This window comes from Chiloscyllium punctatum, chromosome 1, assembly GCF_047496795.1.
Source record: "Chiloscyllium punctatum isolate Juve2018m chromosome 1, sChiPun1.3, whole genome shotgun sequence".
NCBI classification, from domain to species: domain Eukaryota; kingdom Metazoa; phylum Chordata; class Chondrichthyes; order Orectolobiformes; family Hemiscylliidae; genus Chiloscyllium; species Chiloscyllium punctatum.
This window is the reverse complement of record NC_092739.1, coordinates 164249727-164269886: the sequence shown is the minus strand read 5'-3', so window position 1 is coordinate 164269886 and position 20160 is coordinate 164249727. Positions and strand designations below refer to the sequence as shown.

General features: G+C 45.8%; 1 protein-coding gene across 6 annotated transcripts in view; it reads left to right on the top strand.

The window, feature by feature from the left end:
* The window catches only part of dysf (dysferlin, limb girdle muscular dystrophy 2B (autosomal recessive)), a 377035-nt gene that overhangs the window by 49952 nt on the left and 306923 nt on the right, over positions 1-20160 (top strand). For all 6 annotated transcript variants that reach the window (XM_072577935.1, XM_072577982.1, XM_072577963.1 and 3 more), the window contains exons 2-3: positions 431-486; positions 2961-3052. In XM_072577935.1, coding sequence (XP_072434036.1) covers positions 431-486; positions 2961-3052 — 148 coding nt within the window. The remainder of the gene's footprint in view (positions 1-430; positions 487-2960; positions 3053-20160) is intronic.

The window sequence follows — 20160 nt, the reverse complement described above, 5'->3', positions numbered from 1 at the left end:
AACACACTGTATTGCAAAATGGCATCAGTGCTAGCAATTCAGTGCCTCCTGTCCGTGCTGGTGCTTGTAATCATCTGTCCAATTATTCCCAGCTTGCTACTCTTCCCTCACAGCACTGTAATCATCACAAATCCCCTCGGACCTATTTCCACTCCCCTTTACAACAGTGCACTCCAGATCACAACAAGTCACTGTGTCTAAATAAAAAGACTCCCTGTTTCCTCTCTGCTGCTTTTATCAGCTAAATGAAACCTGTTTACTGTGATTATTGATCTTCCTGCCAGTGGAATCTCTTATTGTTCAGTTAAAGTTTCTGCCTGATGGCCTACCCACCCTTAACCTGCTCTGATCCAAGGAGGACACTTGCTTATAAAAGCCATCTTCTTCCTCTTCGGCACTTTAACTGATGGACTTTTATCTTCCATTTCAGGTGTAAAGAAGAAGACCAAGGTTATTAAGAACAATTTAAACCCGGTCTGGAATGAGGTGAGGAACTTGCAAATTGCTTTCAAGTTAATATTTCAGTCCTCGGCCTGCTGCAATGTTCCAGTGAAGCGAACCCATCTGGTTTACCAATGCCCCTTAGAGAAGGAAACTGCTGTCCTTACAAAGTCTGGCCTACATGTGACTTCAGCAATGCCCTCTGGGATGGGCTAAATGCTGGCCCAGTGATTGAAGACTCTGGGTCTGTAACTCGATGGAGTTTTCCAGGATGAGTGGGGGATCTGATTGAAACTTCCAGAATACTGAGAGGCCTGGATAGAGTGGATGTGGGGAAGATGTTTCCACAAATAGGAGAGACTAGGACCTGAGGGCACAGCCTCAGAGTGAAGGGATGACCCTTTCGAACTGAGATGAGGAGGAATTTCTTCAGCCAGAGGGTGGGGAATCTGTGGAACTCATTGCCACAGAGGGCTGGGGAGGGTAAGTCATTGAGTGTATTTAAGACAGAGATAGATAGGGTCTTGCTTAATAAGGGGTTCAGAGGTTACAGAGAGAAGGCAGGAGAATGGAGTTGAGAGACATATCAGCCATGATCGTAGACTGATGGGCTGAATGGCCTAAATTTGCTCCTACGTTTTATGATCTGAATGGGGACCACATCGAGGCTACTGTGGAAAGTTTTGGTCTCTTTATTTATCATCCTGAGAGTGACCCATTTATTCCTACTATTTCCTTCCAATCCTCAGTCCATCCCAGTGTGTTGTCATAATCCAGTGACCTCTAATTTTGAACACGTCTCTTTCCTGGGACATTATTGAAAGGCTCCTGAAAATCCAAATACACCACATCCACTGACTCTCCTTGATCATTGCTACAAATGATATCCTCAAACAATATGAGAAAAAGGCTTGTTAAACCTAGAGGTCATTTCTATCATGGTTTTTGAAGCAGAGAAGGTTCACTTGTTGATTTGCTTTGATTTGATTTATTATTGTCACATGTACTGAGGTACAGTGAAAAGTCTTGTTTTGGGTGCCAGACAGACAGGTCAAACCAGACAGACAACATGATGAGAATAGAACAGAACGAGGAATATAATGTTACGGCTGCAGAGAAGGTGCACAAAGAGATAGATCAACATTAAATTTAAAATTTGAGAGGTCTATTCAGAAGTTTAATAATAGCAGGGAAGAGGCTGTTCTTGAATCTTTTGGTATGTGGGTTTAAGCTTTTGTATCTTCTGCCTGATGTAAGAGGTCAGAAGAGATTATGACCAGGGGGTAGGGGTAGGGGTCTTTGATGATGTTGGCTGCCTTCCCAAGGCAGCGGGGAGCATCGATGGAGCCAATGGATGGAAGTTTGGCTTGTGTGATGGACTGGGCTGTTTTCACAACTCTCTGTAGTCTCTTACAGTTCTGGGCAGAGCAGTTGCCAGACCAAGCTGTGAAGCACCTGGGTAGAATGCCTTCCAGAGTGCATCTCTAAATATTGTGAAACATCTTTATGGACTTACTGCATTTCGTTAGGAAGTGGAGTGTTGGCGATTAATGGATTCCTGGGATGAACGGATCATCTGCTGTGGAAGCGTTGGACAGGTTGGGACTGTGATATTGAGGAGAATAAGAAGTGATTGTATTGAAGCAGATAAGATCCTGAGGTGACTTGGCAGGGAGGCATGCTGAGAGGATGGTTTCCTTTGTAGGGGAGACTCGAACTGGGAGAGGATGTTGCAAATTAAGGGTCACCCTTTCAATCAGAGGTGAGGAGAATTTTTTTTTCTTTCAGAGGGTCTTGCCTTTGTGGAACATTCATTCTCAGGGAGTGCTGGAGGCAGGGTCATCAAATACTTTTATTCGTAGGTTTGCACATTCCTGATCTAAAGTGAGGCTCATGCAGATTTAGTGTAGTTTTGGTGATCCAGTCTCAATGGGCCGAAGGGCCTTTTGCACTGTACGATCCTATGACATTCAAGATCTGAATATGGCTGTTTTGGAGAAAGGTGGACTGACACAGAGGGGGGTACGTGGATGGAATGAACTGCCAGAGGAAGTGGTGGAGGTGGTACAATTGTACCATTTAAAAGTCAACTGGATGGGTATATGAATAGGAAGGGTTTGGAAGGATATGGGCCGGGTTCTGGCAGGAGGGACGAGATTGGGTTGGGATATCTGGACGGGTTGGACCGACGGGTCTGTTTCCATGCTGTACATCTCTATGACTCTATGACTGTGTCCAGGCCAATGTTTACCTGTTAACCCACATCACTTAAAAACAAAACAGGTTATTGCATTGATATATCACTACTAGTGACACCTCGCAAATTAGTTTTTGCACTCCGACATGCCAGCATGACTGCAAGAGTACTTCACTGGCTGTGAGGAACTTTAGAATGTGGTAATAGGTGCTATAGAAATGCTGTTTCATGTTAGTGCTTAGCTGTGTCGAATCTTGCGTGCTGCTTCTGTTTGGATTCTTGTTGCGATTGCATTGAACTCAGTGTTGATCCTTGCACACAGGGTTTTGAATGGGATTTGAAAGGAACGCCGCTGGATGCAAGTTCAGAGATCCAAATCGTGGTGAAGGACCATGAAACGATGGGTAGAAACAGGTAGGAGGTGACTTGTGATTTATTCAGCCTGTGTTAAACTCACTACTGTGTATAACGTCTACCCACTAGCACAATGCATTTGGAACCCATATCCCTGGAGAATTCGCGCAGGATTATAAATCCAGTGATATTCCCATGACACCACTGTCATTGACCCTGTTTCCAACACCTTATTAGGTAGTCCATTCCAAATCTCAATTACTTGCGCAAAATGCGTTTTTCTTCAGTTAGCTTAGCCAATCTGCACCTATTGATTCTATTAAAATAACAGATATTTTACGGAGGCCATTTGACCCATTGTGTCGTGTACCAGCTATTTTAACACAGTACCTACAATGTAGTGTCTATGTCGAGCTTTTCTGTCATTTGTCAGTGACAATGTTCGCAACAGGAAAAACAAGCTCACCAAATGAAGGTAGATGGAGCCAGAGTTAGCAGGTGGCATGGTGGCTCAGTGGTTAACACTGCTGCCTTGCAGCACCAGCATCCTAAGTTCGATTCTAGCCTTGGGTGACTGTCTGGGTGGAGTTTGCACATTCACCCCGTGTTTGCGTGGGTTTGCTCTGGTTTCCTTCCACAAACCAACAATGTGCAGGTTAGATGAATTGTGCATTAGTGGGGAATAGGGGAATGGGTTACTCTTTGGAGGGTTGGTGCGGACTTGTTGGGCTGAAGGGCCTGTCCCTGCACTGTAGGGACTTTAACCATTTGGTTAATTAATCTGATGTATTTCTGTGAAGTTTTTTTTGGTTTATCACCCATTACCTACCACCATTACCAGTGCAATCAAAACAAACTTTATTGACTAAAAGGATAAATATTAAAATACTAAGAATTAACTTAAACTATTAAATTTCTAAGATTATGCTTAGGACTATAGATTATCTAAAACTTTGCTTTTAGGTTCTTATACTCTAAAGTTAAGTCTTAAAATGTAAACTCCTGAAAGAGCTACCCAGCTGGTCCCATTCTCCAGCCCCTGTAATCCTCTAACTTTATCACTTTCAAATACCTATCCATCTCTCTTTTGAAACCCCCTGATGGAATCCACCTCCACCAGCCTGCCAGACAGCACATTCCAAAACCTAACAACTCTCTGAGTGAAGAAATTCCTCCTTATCTCACTCCTAGCTCTCATGCTGACACATTGTCTGACCATCTGAGCTTCTGTCTGAACCTTTTAATCATTTCGGTCACCACCATCAGAAGCTCTCAGGTGCAGACTCCCATCTTCTTCAGTCAATGCACACAAGCCCTTCGTCAATGGAAGGGCTTACTTAATGTTGGATAATGATAAGCTGCTTTTGGCTTCAGACTGCTTCAAGACACGGCATGTTGAAGTGTATGAGAATCTGCACAGGTTCAGGCAAATTGAGGACTGATTGTATGGTTTGTTTCGAACACAGTCTGCTCAGCAGCTTTTTCTGGGAGTTTAGTTTCACGATGGTTGACCGCAGTTGTAAATCTGATGTACATCGATTTGAGGCTTGCTCATCCAGTGACACCACATCAAACAGCCTCCATCATGGAGTTACACGCACACACTCAAACAAACACAGACATAGACACACAGAGACACAGACACGCACACTCACACATATGTGCACACACACACGCACCATCACACACAAATACACAGACACTGTTGTATACACGCACACACAAACATGTACGCACGCTCACCCACACAAATACATATACACACACACAGACACTCTCTCACAAACACACACACTCTCTCACACATACACACTCTGTTTCTCTCACTGTCTCTCTCGCTCACACACACACACAGTCATTCTCCAAACCACTCAACTACTAAGCCAGCTACAAACAATGGAAACACCTCCATTTAAATGACATTGCCTCTGAATCTGTCTGGAATGTTCTCTGTGTACAACACATAACATGTCCCAGGTTTAATATCTGTACAGCTCTCGAACATTCCCTCTGGTTAACCTGTTCCAAACATTAAACCACCTCTGCATTATTTAATCTATGATCCCTTCACAGAAAGCTAGTGGAGTTTGTTCCCATGAAAGGGGGATGGAATTGTAAGTGTTCAATGGGACAGGGTAGAGAAAGGCTTACTTTGTATCTAACTCCGTGGTGTCACTGTCTGGGAGTGTTTGATGGGGACAGTGTAGAGGGATCTTTACTCTGTATCTAATCCCGTGCTGTCCCTGTCCTGGGAATGTTTGATGGGGACAGTGTAGAGGGAGCTTTTCTCTGTGTATGGCCCGTGCTGTTCCTGTCCTGGGAAAGTTTGATGGGGACAGTGCAAAGGGAGCTTTACTCTGTACCTAACCCTGTGCTGTTTCTGTCCTGGGATTGTATGATAGGGACAGTGTAGAGGGAGCTTTACTCTGTATCTAACCCCATGCCGTCCCTGTCCTGGGAGTGTTTGATGGAGACAGTGTAGAGGGAGCTTTACTCTGTATCTAACCCTGTGCTGTCCCTGCCTTGTGGGTGTTTGATGGGGACAGTGTAGAGGGAGCTTTACTCTGTATCTAACCCCATGCTGTCCCTGTCCTGGAAGTGTTTGATGGAGACAGTGTAGAGGGAGGTTAACTTTGTATCTAACCCTGTGCTGTTCCTGTCCTGGTGGTGTTTGATGGGGACTGTTTAGAGTGAGCTTTACTCTGTCCCGATCCCTGTGCTGTCCCTGTCCTGGGAGTGTTTGATGGGACAGTGTAGAGAGAGCTTTACTCTGTACCTAACCCTGTGCTGTCCCTGTCCTGGGAGTGTTTGACGAGGACAGTGCAGGGAAAGCTTTACTCTGTATCTAACCCCCTGCTGTCCCTGTCCTGGGAGTGTTTGATGGGACAGTGTAGAGAGAGCTTTACTCTGTACCTAACCCTGTGCTGTCCCTGTCCTGGGAGTGTTTGATGAGGACAGTGCAGGGAAAGCTTTACTCTGTATCTAACCCCCTGCTGTCCCTGTCCTGGGAGTGTTTGGTGGGGACAGTGTAGAGAGAGCTTTACTCTGTATCTAACCCTGTGCTGTCTCTGTCCTGGGAGTGTTTGATGGGGACAGTGTAGAGAGAGCTTTACTCTGTATCTAACCCTGTGCTGTCTCTGTCCTGGGAGTGTTTGATGGGGACAGTGTAGAGGGAGCTTTACTCTGTATCTAACCCCGTGCTGTCCCTGTCCTGGGGGTGTTTGGTGGGGACAGTGTAGAGAGAGCTTTACTCTGTACCTAACCCTGTGCTGTCTCTGTCCTGGAAGTGTTTGATGGGGACAGTGTAGAGAGAGCTTTACTCTGTATCTAACCCTGTGCTGTCTCTGTCCTGGGAGTGTTTGATGGGGACAGTGTAGAGGGAGCTTTACTCTGTATCTAACCCCGTGCTGTCCCTGTCCTGGGAGTGTTTGATGGGACAGTGTAGAGAGAGCTTTACTCTGTACCTAACCCTGTGCTGTCTCTGTCCTGGAAGTGTTTGATGGGGACAGTGTAGAGGAAGCTTTACTCTGTATCTAACCCCGTACAGTCCCTGTCCAGAGAGTGTTTGATGGGAACAGTGTAGAGGGAGCTTTACTCTGTATATAACCCTGTGCTGTCCCTCTCCTGGAGAGAGTGTTCATTGGTTATGTATTTCCAATTCCCAGCTTTTCTGCTCTAAAGAAAACTATGTCGAAATAAGCTGATGAATTTGAGGAAGTTTTGTGGTTAGTCATCTATCTGAAAGTAGTTGTTTCATTCATCAACAGTAATATCTCACTCCTTCCTGTTGTGCTCTTTCCAAGAGTTCACAAACAGGAAGGGAACTTCCTCTCAGACGATGTTAATGACGAAACTCTGGGCTTGAACAAATGGAATCTGGCTTCTGATCTGTGTGCTGGCCCATAAATTGTCTGCTGTTTATAAACACACTGTCAGACCACTATTGTGGGAGAGCATGGTCAACTTTTACCTTTTAATTACAAGGTCAGAGGAAAGTACAAAATATTAAGAAATCTCCCCTTCTCCTGAAGGCTCAAATAAACTTTAGAAACATACAAAACAGGATCAGGAGTAGGCCATTAAGATGGCTTTGCCATTCATTATGGTCAAAGGAAGGGTGTTGTGGAACTTGAAAGGGTTCAGAAAAGATTTGTAAGAGTGTTGCCCAGGGTTGGAGGATCTGAGCTACAGGGAGAGGCTGAACAGGCTGGGGCTGTTTTCCCTGGAGCGTCGGAGGCTGAGGGGTGACCTTATAGAGGTTTATATAATCATGAGGGGCATGGATAGGATAGATAGACAAGGTCTTTTCCCTGGGGTGGGGGAATCCACAACTAGAGGGCATAGGTTTAGGGTGAGGGCAAAGATGTGAAAGGGACCTAGTGGGCAACCTTTTCACGCAGAGGGTGGTGCGTGTATGGAATAAGCTGCTGGAGGAAGTGGTGGAGGCTGGTACAATTGCAAAAGACATCTGGATGGGTACATGAACAGGAAGGGTTTAGAGGGATATGGGCCAAGTGCTGGCAGCTGGGACTAGATTGGGTTGTGATATCTGGCTAGGATAGACGCGTTGGACCAAAGGATCTGTTTCTGTGCTGCACGTCTCTATGACTGTAAGACACTAAAAGTGAAATGTAAACGTGCAGCTTCTTTGGTGTTAAAGTGTCCTGGATGTCCTGGAGTTGGGAAAACTGTTTTGGAAATGCAAGTTATCCCTACCCACTCTTTTCTGATGCAAATTTGACTTCCCACAACCAATATTAGGGTTTGATGTCCTCCCGCTACTGTACCACTTCCTCCATAACACACCCACGACACGACACTTACAGCCTTCACAAGGATGCTCGTTTCTATTCTCTATTCTTGCTTGGGATGTGAGTGAGAAAACATTGCCCCTTGGGTCCCTTTTAGCTCTGCCCTCCAAAGCCGCACAGCCTTCTTTGTGATCGTGTTGTGGAGAATTGCCGTATCCACCTGCGACAGGTCTCTTATTTAACAATAAAGACAGCCCCCTCAAGAATCAATCTACTCAGAGAATGGTGAATATTAGGAATTCTCTATCCCCAGAGATCTGCGGTTGCTCAATCTTTAAGTATGTTTGAGGCAGAGATTGGACATTTCCGATTCCCAGTGTGGTGTACAGGGACGTCGAGTTGAAGTGGGGGAAAGACATTGATGTCTTTGATTGGCCACGCTTGACCTGAATGGTGGGGCAGGCTTGATGGGCTGAATGGTCTACTCCTGTTCCTATATCCCTCAGCACTGTTGCAGAACATTAACCTTAAATTTTGTGCTTAAGTGGGGAGGGATTTGCACTCCCTAACTGTGATGGGGGTTTGACCCACTGAGAATTTGTATTGTGTACATCAACAAGGGAGACAATGATACCCGTGGGATTATCACTGATAACCCAGAAACTCAGCTAATGCCCGGGGCACGCCAGGTTCAAATCCCACTACGGCACATGGTGGCATTTGAATTCAATAAAGAATCTGAGGCTCTAATCATGAAACGACTGTTGGCAAAAAACTTACCTGGTTCACTTTAGGGAAGGAAACTTCCATCCTTACCTGGTCTGGCCTACATGTGACTCCACTCCCACAGTGATGTAGTTGACTCTTAACTGTCCTCTGGGCAATTAAGGATGGGCAATAAATGCTGGCCTAGTCAGAGGTGTCCATAATCCTGTGAGTGAACATATGAGTAAATCTGGATTTGTGGTGCTGGAAGAGCACAGCAGTTCAGGCAGCTTCCAAGAAGCTCCTTGGGTGCTGCCTGAACTGCTGTGCTCTTCCAGCCCCACGAATCCAGAGTATGAGTAAATCTATCAGGGAAACTGAGCCAGGGTGTCAATGCAGGAATGTGCAATAATTTTGTGCAACAAAACAGGAAGCCTTGCAGGCCAAAGATAAAACAAATCTCTTCTTTCACACGATAGAGTTGTGCCTTGAAACAGACATTTCCCTATCTTAGCTCCACCTACCACAGAAAAGTAGCAGGAAGTCTGTGGAATGTTGCCTGAATCAGTGGTGTCCCACTCATCTCTGTGTACTGCTCGCTCTGTGGCTTGCTGACGGACTTAATCCTGGTTTTCTCTCTGCATTGTTCTTCTGGAAAATTCTCACCCTTCTTCCTTTGTTGAGTAATCTTCAGGCAGATATCCTGACCAGCCCATCCTAATGGAGAAGCACAGCAGGTCAGGCAACATCCGAGGAGCGAGAGAGTTGATGTTTTGGGCAGGCCCATTCATTAAGACAGGGGAGGGGGACTGAGAGATAAATAGAGGGAAGGGGGAGGTAGGGCACCTTCTCCTACTGCCGTAAGAGGTTCAAAATCTACGCCCACACCTCCCTTCTCACCTCTGCCCATGGCCTCAAAGGGTCATTCCAAACCCAGTAGAGATTTACTTGTACATCCTCCAACCTCATTTACTGCATCCGTTGCTCTCGATGTGGTCTCCTCTGCAACGGAGAGACTGAGCGCAAACTCGGAGAGTGGTTCAGGGAACATCTCTGGTCTGTACACACCAACCAACCCCATCTTCCAGTGGCCATCCACCTCTAACCTCCCCTGAGGACATGTCCATTAAGGGCCGCCCACAAACTGGAGGAGGAACACCTCATCTTCCGCATTGGGAGCCTACAACCACATGGCATCAACATTCCCAATCTCCCCTCCCCTCACCCCTTCCCAGATCCAACTCTCCGGCCTCTTGACCTGACCAGTCTGTCCATCTTCCTTCCCACCAATCCACTTCACACTTCCCACCAACCTATCACCATCACTGCCTACTTTTGCCCACCTATCACCAAGCCTTCCCCTAGCCCTGCCCTCCCTTCCCCCTATTTATCGCTATAGCCCCCACCCCCCCCCCTGTCCTGATGAAGGGTCTTGCCTGAAACATCGACTCTCCTGCACCTTGGATGCTGCCTGGCCGGCTGTGCTTTTCCAGCTCACTTTCCTAAACTTTATTCTCCAGCATCTGCACTCCTCACTGTCTCCCATCCTGGTGTATGACCAATGAAGGTGGACTGTACTTAACCTCAGAATCAAACTGGATTCGACTCGGCAGCAGAGGCTCCATAAACAAGTCAAGCGAGTGGGAAAACAGTGGCAGATGGAATATAATGTGGGAACATGGTAAAATATGCAGTTTGCCAGGAAGAAGAGCAGCTGAATATTATTTAAATGGAGCAAGACTGCAGAAAGTTGCAGCACAAAGGGATTTGGGAGCACTGGTGTGTTAATTTCATGAGAAAACGCTGAATAGATTGGATAAAAGCAAATTACTGCAGATGCCGGAATCTGAAACCAAAAGAGATAATGCTGGAAAATCTCAGCAGGTCTGGCAGCATCTGTAAGGAGAGCAAAGAGCTGAAGTTTCGAGTCTAACTGACCCTTTGTCCAGGCTTTGATAAAGGGTCAGTTGGACTCTAAACGTCAGCTCTTTTCTCTCCTTACAGATGCTGCCAGACCTGCTGAGATTTTCCAGCAATTTCTCTTTTGGCTGAATAGGTTGAGACTGTACTCATTGGAATTTTCAAGAATTAGAGGAGGCCTTATTAACCATTCGCACCGGACTTGATAGGGTAGATGCAGAGAGTTGGAAAGTCTAGGACCAGAGGGCATCACCTCAGAGTAAGGGGTTGCCCAGTTAGGGCAGAGATGAGGAGGAATCTCTTCTCTCAGAGGACAGTCAAGGTGGAGTCATTCTGTATATTCAAGGCCGGGATGGATGGGGAGTCAAGTTTTATAGGGAAAAGGCAGGAAAGTGAAGTTAAAGATCAGCAGATCAGCCATGACTTCACTGAATGGCAGGAAAGACTTGATGGGCTGAGTGGCCTCCGTCTGTTCCCATGGAGAAAGTGAGGACTGCAGATGCTGGAGATCAGAATCAAGTGGTGTGGTGCTGGAAAAGCACAGCAGGTCAGGCAGCACCTGGGATCAATGTTGATTTCACCAGTTTCCTCATCTCTCTCCCCCCCTCCCCCCCCACCCTATCCCAAATCCAACCCTCCAACTCGGCACCGCCCTTTGACCTGTCCCACCTATCCATCTTCCTTCCCACCTATCCATTCCACCCTCTGCTCTGACCTGTCACCATCACCCCGCCACTTGCATCGACCTATCACGGTCCCAGCTACTTCCGCCCTCAGCCCCATCCCTCTCCCATTTATCTCTCAGCACCCTTTCTCCGCCACCGCCCCCCCCCCCCCAACCCCGAACCCCCATTCCTGATGAAGAGCTTATGCTCAAAACACCGACTCTCCTGGTAAACACCGACTCTCCTGGTCCTTGGATGCTGCCTGGCCTGCTGCTGTTTTCCAGTGCCACACTTTTTGACTCTTTCTCCTCCCAAGTCTTTTGCTTTTATGGGATTGCCAGGACTGTACATGACTTGGAGGGGACATACAGCTGGTGAAGGAAAGACCTTGTTGGAAGATTAAACTAAATGGGCTGATTGAGCTTCCTCATTTTGAAAGGACTTTGTGATTTTTGCTAAACGTTGCCATTGTGACAGACAGCGACTGGTTGAGGTTAATCCATTTTCAGGAAAGTTAGCCAAGTGCCTATAGATCAGTAGGTTATGCTATGATTAGGTCATAAGAACAGAAGATGTAGGAACAGGTCATTTTCTTCCCTTGCAGAAAAAGTATGCATGTGTGGCACGGTGTCACAGTGGTTAGCACTGCTGCCTCACAGCGCCAGAGACCCGGGTTCAATTCCCGCCTCAGGTGACTGTCTGTGTGGGGTTTGCACATTCTCCCCGTGTCTGTGTGGGTTTACTCCCACAGTCCAAAAATGTGCAGGTCAGGTGAATTGGCCATGCTAAATCGTGCATCGCGCTAGGCGTATTAGTTAGGCTATAGGAATGGGTCTGGGTGGGTTACTCGTTAGTGGGTCGGTGTGGACTTGTTGGGCCGAAGGGCCTGTCTCCACACTGTAACTAATTTAATCTAAACCCTATCAGTGTATGTCTCAACAACCACTTCTTTCAAGCCTCTAGAATACAGATCAGCAGTTACAGGTGATTGAGCCACCTTAACTCCCAATATATTCGATATTTCCTTTTTTAATAATTTTCTTGACCTTTCTTTGCAATATCCTAAAATAGAACAATGGGATAAAATCCTTAGGATGACCGTTTCTTTTTGGCCACTTTAATGCGTGTCATCCACAGATCTGATCCAATCTTTGATTTTATTTAAAACAAATATCTGCAGGTGCGAGAAATCAGAAACAAAAACAGAAATTGCTGGCGAAACTCGGCAGGTCTGTTAGCGTCTGTGGAGAGAAAGCACAGAGTTAAATGGTTTGGGCCCAATGACCCTCCTGCAGAACCTATTGCCTGCTGAGTTTCTCCAGTAATTCCTGATTCTGTCCTTGATTTAATTTGTCAGCCATAATTGGAACAATTTCCTGATTGAGTTTTCCTCTTTCAAAATGGGAGCAGTGTTGAATGACCTGTTCCTACTTCTTCTGGCTGTTGGATCTAATCATAGTGTAACCAAACCAAATCTATCTATATATATATATATATATACACTTGGCTAGCTTTCCTGAAAATATATCCACCTCAAGCAGCTGCTGTTTATCACAATAGAGAAAATTCCAGGTCCTTTGCAAATGAGGAAGATCACTGAGTCCATTTCGTTTAGTCGTTAGACCTGTCAGCTCAGTTCTGCCACTCAATGTGATCATGATTGATCATCCATTTCAGTGATTGTTTTTCCCCCTTATGTGGTCCCCATTTCCTTTTACATCATTAGAAATAGAGCAAAGAACAAAGAACATTACAGCACAGGGACAGACCCTTCGGCCCACCAAGTCTGCACCAACCTGGATCCTCTATCTAAACCTGTTGCCTGTTTTCTAAGGGTCCGTATCACTCTGCTCCCTGCCCAGTCATGTATCTGTCCAGATGCATCTTTAAATGACATTATTGTGCCAGCCTGTACCATCTTCACTGGTCACACATTCCAGGCACTCACCACACTCTGTGTAAAGAACTTTCCATGCATATCTCCCCTAAACTTTCCCCCTCTCACTTGAGCTCGTGACCCCTAGTAAATCTGTTAATTGGTAAATATTCCCACTGATTGAGTCACCACTGTTCCCTGGGGTAGACAATTCGAAGGATTATTAATCTCATCGATAATCACAGGTGAATTGCCGGAAGACTGGAGGTTGGCTAAAGTGCTGCCAATATTAAAGAAGGGCGGTAAAGACAAGCCAGGGAACTATAGACCGGTGAGCCTGACCTCGGTAGTGGGTAAGTTGTTGGAGGGAATCCTGAGGGACAGGATGTGCATGTATTTGGAAAGGAAAGGACTGATTAGGGCTTTGTGCGTGGGAAATCATGTCTCACAAACTTGACTAAGTCTTTTGAAGAAGTAACAAAGATTATGGATGAGGGCAGAGCAGTGGACATGATCTATATGGACTTCGATAAGGCGTTCGACAAGGTTCCCCATGGGAGATACAGAACTGGCTCAAAGGTAGAAACAGAGGGTGGTGATGGAGGGTGGTTTTTCAGACTGGAGGCCTGTGACCAGTGGAGTGCCACAAGGATCGGTGCTGGATCCACTACTTTTCATCATTTATATAAATGATTTGGATGTGAGCATAAGAGGTATTGTTCATAAGTTTGCATATGACACCAAAATTGGAGGTGTGGTGGACAGTGAAGAAGGTTAAGATTAGAGTGGTGCTGGAAAAGCACAGCAGGTCAGGCAGCATCCGAGAAGCAGGAAAATTAACGTTTCAGGAAGGAACCCTTCATCAGGAATGAGGTAGGGAGCCTCCAGGGTGGAGAGATAAATGGGAGGGGGGTGGGAGCTGGGGAGATGGTAGCAAAGAGTGCAATAGGTGAATGGGGGTGGGGATGGAGGTGATAGGTCAGAGGGGAGGGTGGAGTGGATAGGTGGGAAGGGAGATTGGCAGGTAGGACAGGTCATGAGGTTGGTGTTGAGCTGGCAGGCTGGAACTGGGGTAAGGTGGGGGGAGGGGAAATAAGGAAACTGGTGAAGTCCACATTGATGCCCTGGGGTTGAAGTGTTCCGAGGAGGAAGATGAGGTCTTGTTCCTCCAGGCATCAGGTGGTAAGGGAGTGGCAGTGAAGGAGGCCCAGTACCTGCATGTCCTCGGCAGAGTGGGAGGGGGTGTTGAAACGTGACCTCAGATTACAATGAATTCTTGATCATATGGGCCCATGGGCTGAGAAGTGGCAAATAGAGTTTAATTTAGATAATAGCGAGGTGCTGTATTTTGGGAAAGCAAATGTTAGCAGGACTTATACACTTAATGGTAAGGTCCTAGGGAGTGTTGCTGAAAAAATAGACCTTGGAGTGCAGGTTTGTAGCTCCTTGAAAGTTGAATCGCAGGTAAATAAGATAGTGAAGAAGGCATTTGGTATGCTTTCCTTTATTGGTCAGAGTATTGAGTACGGGAGTTGGGAGGTCATGTTGTGACTATACAGGACATTGGTTCGGCCACTTTTGGAATATTGCATACAATTCTGGTCTCCTTCCTATTGAAAGGATGTTGTGAAACTAGAAAGGGTTCAGAAAAGATTTACAAGGATGTTGCCAGGGTTGGAGGATTTGAGCTGTAGGGAGAGGTTGAATAGGCTGGGGCCTAGTCTAGAACCAGAGAGCACAATTTCAAAATAAGTGGAAAGCCATTTAGGACTGTGATGAAGAGCATTTTTTTAAACTCAGAGTCACAGAGATGTGCAGCACAGAAACAGACCCTTTGGTCCAACTTGTCCAGGCTGACAAGATATCCTAAAATAATTTAGTCCCATTTGCCAGCACTTGGTCCATATCTCTCTAAACCTTTCCTGTTCATGTCCCCTTCCTGATGCCTTTTAAATGTTGTAATCGTACCAGCCTCCACCACTTCCTCTGGCAGCTCATTCCATACACGCACCACCATCTGTATGAAAACATTGCCCTTTAGGTCCCTTTTATATCCTTCTCCTCTCACCTTAAATTTGTGCCCTCCAGTTCTGGACTCCCCACACCAGGGAAAAGACTTTGTCTATTTACCCTATCCATGCCCCTCATGATTTTAGGTCACCCCAAAGCCTCTGATGCTCCAGGGAAAACAGCCCCAGTCTATTCAGCCTCTTCCTCCAATCCTGGCAACATCCTTGTAAATCTTTTCAGAACCCTTTCAAGTTAAGTGTTTTAAACGAAAGGCATAAAAGCTTTCTCAAGTAGATAACACCAGACATATCGGAACCTCTGCCTTTACAACCCCTTTTGAAAAAAAAAGCAAGGACATAACCTTGTTAAATTGTCACAAAACATATAAGAGGCTAGAGAAATTCCATCAACAGTACCCCTGCCAGATTAAATGGGAGGACCATTGAACAAGTGCTCATGTCTTGCTAGAAGCCAACTCTACAACCATTCAAGCACATCTCCTGCAAAATTGATTTTAGAACATAGAACAATACAGCACAGTACAGGCCCTTCAGCCCTCGATGTTGCACCGACCTATGGAACCAATCTGAAGCCCATCTAACCCACACTATTCCATTTCTATCCATCTGTTTATCCAATGACCATTTAAATGCCCTTAAAGTTGGCAAGTCTATTACTGTTGCAGGCAGGGCATTCCACACCCCTACTACACTCTGGTTAAAGAACCTACCTCTGACCCTCTGACCCTCTGTCCTATATCTATCACCCCCTCAATTGAAAGCTATGTCCCCTTGTGCTAGTCATCACCATCTGAGGAAAATAGCTCTCATTGTCCACCCTATCTAACCCTCTGATTATCTTATATGTCTCAATTGACTCACCTTTCAACCTTCTTCTCTCTAACAAAAACAGCCTCAAGTCCCATGTTCCTCATAAGACCTTCCCTCCATACCAGGCAACATCCTAGTATATCTCCTCTGAAATTGCCCCTTTACAAAAGCTTCCACATCTTTCCATAATGCAGTGACCAGTATTGCAGTACTCCAAGTGCAGCTGCACCAGAGTTTTGTACAGCTGCAGTATGACCTTGTGGCTCTGAAACTCAATCTCTCTACCAATAAAACCTAACACACTTATGCCTTCTTAACAACCCTATCAACCTGCCTGCCAACTTTCAGTGATCAGTACATGGATACTGAGATCTCTCTGCTCATCTGAACTACCAAGAATCTTACCATTAGCCCAGTGTTAGATTTGGAGGTAGGTGAGCACTTTGGTGATAGTGACCACTATTCGGTTATGTTTACTTCAGCGATGGAAAGGGACAGGTATATAACGCAGGGCAAGACGTATTGCTGGGGGAAAGGTAATTATGATGCGATTCGGCAAGATTTAGGATGCATAGGATGGGGAAGGAAACTGCAGGGGATGGGCACAATTGAAATGTGGAGCTTGTTCAAGGAACAGCTACTGTGGGTCCTTGCTAAGTATGTACCTGCCAGGCAGAGAGGACGTTATCGAGTAAGGGAGCCATGGTTTACTAAAGAAGTTGAATTTGTTGTCGAGAGAAAGAAAGAGGTTTATGTTAAGATGAGGCATGAAGGCTCAGTTAGAGTGCTTGAGAGTTACAAGTTAACCAGGCAGGACCGAAAGAAAGAACTAAGAGCCAGGAGGGGACATGAGAAGTTGTTGGCAGGTAGGATCAAGGAAAACCCTCAAGCTTTCTATAGTTATATCAGGAATAAAAGAATGACTGTCTCTGTGCTGTAAGACTCTATGACTCTAGCATTAAGGGTTTGATTCCTGTTGTTGCTGAGGTCACTGTAAGAGTCCCACCTTCTCACCTGAGGCATGGTGACCCTCAGGTTAAACTCACCACCAGTCATCTCTCTCCAATGAGAAAACAGCCTGATGGTCTGATTGGACTAGAGTGACTTTACCACACTCTATAATACCATGTGTATTCTCATGTTACTGAGCACAACACTGTATGAATATTGTATAAAAACACAGTATTTGTTACTTGTCCTAATGATCTATTGGGCTTAGATACAGACCTTTCGGTCCAACCAGTCTATGCTGAACATAATCCCAAACTAAGTTAGTCCCACCTGCCTGCTCCTGGTCCGTATTCCTCCAAACCGGATTCCTGATGAAGAGCTTTTGCCCGAAACATCAGTTTTCCTGCTGCTCAGATGCTGCCTGACCTGTTGTGCTTTCCCAGCACCACTCTAATTTTGACTCCCTCCAAACCTTTCCTATTCACGTATCCATCCAAATGTCTTTTAAACATTGCAATTGTACCCACATTCGCCCCTTCCCCAGGAAGTTAATTCCACGGGTGAACCACTCTCTGTGTAAAAAATGTGCCTCTTATGTGTCTTTTGAATCTCTCTCCTCTCCCCTAGTCTTGGAATTCTCCATCTTGGGGCAAAGGCCAATTCCCATTAACTCTATCTATACCCCTCATTATTTTATAAACTTCCAGCAGGTCGCCTCTCAACCTCCTACGCTCCAGTGAAAAAAATTCCCAGCCTATCCAACCTTTTGTTTAATGTGCTACTGTCTATTGTATATAGGAACATGCAGTGGGTCATTGTGTAGTACATAGAAATTCTCCCACAGGTAACAGTCCTGTGGTGGCTGGTTCCTTTCACTGTGAGTCAGGTCTCTATAAATACTCTGGTTTATGTACAGCCCTTTCCTGCCAATCCAAGTGTGACTGTGCTCTGCCAGCTGTTTGACAGCAGTAACCCACGGCATTTCCAGTAAATCAGGCTGTGTGCTCGCCATCAGGAAATGACCTGACAACAGTTGCCAAGGAGTCTGACCCTGATCCTGGCAAATAGCACGGAATGTGCACAGCCGAATTGATGGCTGCAATGTTTCCAAGTCCGCCACTGTCTGGTTGGGAGCACTCACAGTTCCACATTAAGGATACACCTTAGACAGTGTGCTTAAGTAGTGGGCGTTCCTTGGGGTTATTTATAACTTCAGCAGGGTCACAGTTAGATTGTGCAGGAAGGATTGTTGTCCTTGGCTGTCCCTCACTTCGTTGATACTGTTTATTCCCTGTGCCGTACATCTTCCTGTGACCACAGTTCGTGTCCTGGAGACCTCTGGGCACAGGGGAGTCTCATAAAGTACTGGGAACTAGAATATCAATAGAAATTGCTGGAGAAACTCAGCAGGTCTGGCAGCATCTGTGGAGAGAAGCAGAGTTTATGTCTCAAGTTCCACAGACTCTCCGAAACAGTTTCACTCCTGAAAGAGATTCACAGTAGACCCGAAATGTTAGTTCTGTTTCTGTCTCCACAGATCCTGCTGAGTTTCTTATTGGTTTCAGATCACCAGAATCCATTATTTGAGGAGGGTTCAAACAACAGGATTTGCTTCCATTTCTCTCTTGTCCACTGCCCCACTGCCTCATCGTCAAGATATTATGACTTAAAGTATGATATGGTGCAATGGACACATTGAAACTTTAACTAATTAACAGCAAGCTCCTTCCAGTCACGAATAGCAATGCTACTGTGCTTTACGGAGAACTGTAGTGAGTCTTTAGATTAGATTAGATTAGATTACTTACAGTGTGGAAACAGGCCCTTGGGCCCAACAAGTCCACACCGCCCCGCCGAAGCGCAACCCACCCATACCCCTACATTTACCCCTTACCTAACACTACGGGCAATTTAGCATGGCCAATTCACCTGACCTGCACATCTTTGGATTGTGGGAGGAAACTGGAGCACCCGGAGGAAACCCACACAGACACGGGGAGGACGTGCAAACTCCACACAGTTTGTATATTCATTCTCTTGTATATTCATTCTCTTGCTGGAACATTGGCCATTTGAATTATCTGTTAAAAAGGAAATGGTAAAGGAAAACTGGACAGAATGATTATTCCATCAAAATCAAATTAAAGGGAGAGGCCACATTGGATTTGGTACTGGGTAGAAAGTGGGATTCTCATAGTGACCTCAGCAACAACAGGAATCAAACCCTTCATGTTAGAGTCATAGAGTCTTACAGCGCAGAGACAGGGTCTTTGGCCCAAACTGGTCCATGCCGACCAAAACGTCCATCGACCCTGATCCTGGCAAATAGCACGGAATGTGCACAGCCAAATTGACGGCTGCAATGCCCCATTCTCTTCTAATCCTTTCCGATCCATCTTTTAAATGTTGTTAATGTACCTACACCAACCACTTCTGTTGACAGCTCATTCCATATGCGTACCACCCTCTGTGTAAAAAAGTTGACCCTCAGGTTCCCTTTTATTCTTTCCCCTTGAACCTTAAACTGATGCCCTCTAGTCCTCAATTCCCCAACCCTTTGGAAAAAGACTGAGTGCATTCACCTTATCCATGCCTCTTGTGATGTTATACACTTCTATAAGATCTCCCCCCCCGCCCCCCCAGTCTCTTATGCTCTAAAGAAAAAAGTCCTAGTCTGTCCAACCTCTCCCTATAACTCATACCATTGAGTCCTCGCAACATCCTTGTAAATTTCTTCTGCACTGTTTCTAGTTTAATAACATCCTTCCGACAGCAAGGGGACTAAAACTGAACACAATACTCCAAGTGCAGCCTCACCAGAGTCCTGTACAACTGCAACATAACTTCTCAATTTCTATCCTCAATGCTCTGACTGATGCAGGCCGGTGTGCCAAAAACCTTCTTCACTGCCCCATACACCTGTGACTCCACTTCCAGAGAACCGTACACCAGAACAAAGAACAAAGAAAGTTTACAGACCAGGAACAGGCCCTTCGGCCCTCCAAGCCTGAGGCGATCCAAATCCACTGTCTAAACCTATCGCCAAATTCCTAAGGATCTGTAACCCTCTGCTCCCCACCTACTCATGTGTCTGTCCAGATGCATCTTAAATGAATCTACCGTGCCTGCCTCTACCATCTTTGCTGGCAGCACGTTCCAAATGCCCACCACCCTCTGTGTGAAGTACTTACCCGTGTATCCCCTTTAAACTTTCCAACTCTCACCTTGAAATCGTGGTCTCTCATTATTGAATTCTTCACCCTGGGAAAAAGCTTGTCTCGATCCACCCTGTCTATACCCTTCATGATTTTATAAACCTCAATCAGGCTCCCCCTCAATCTCCTTTTTTCTAGTGAAAATAAACCTAACCTCCTCAACCTCTCTTCATAGCTAGCACCTTCCAAACCAGGCAACACCCTCGTAAACCTTCTCTGCACCCTCTCCAAAGCGTCCACAATCT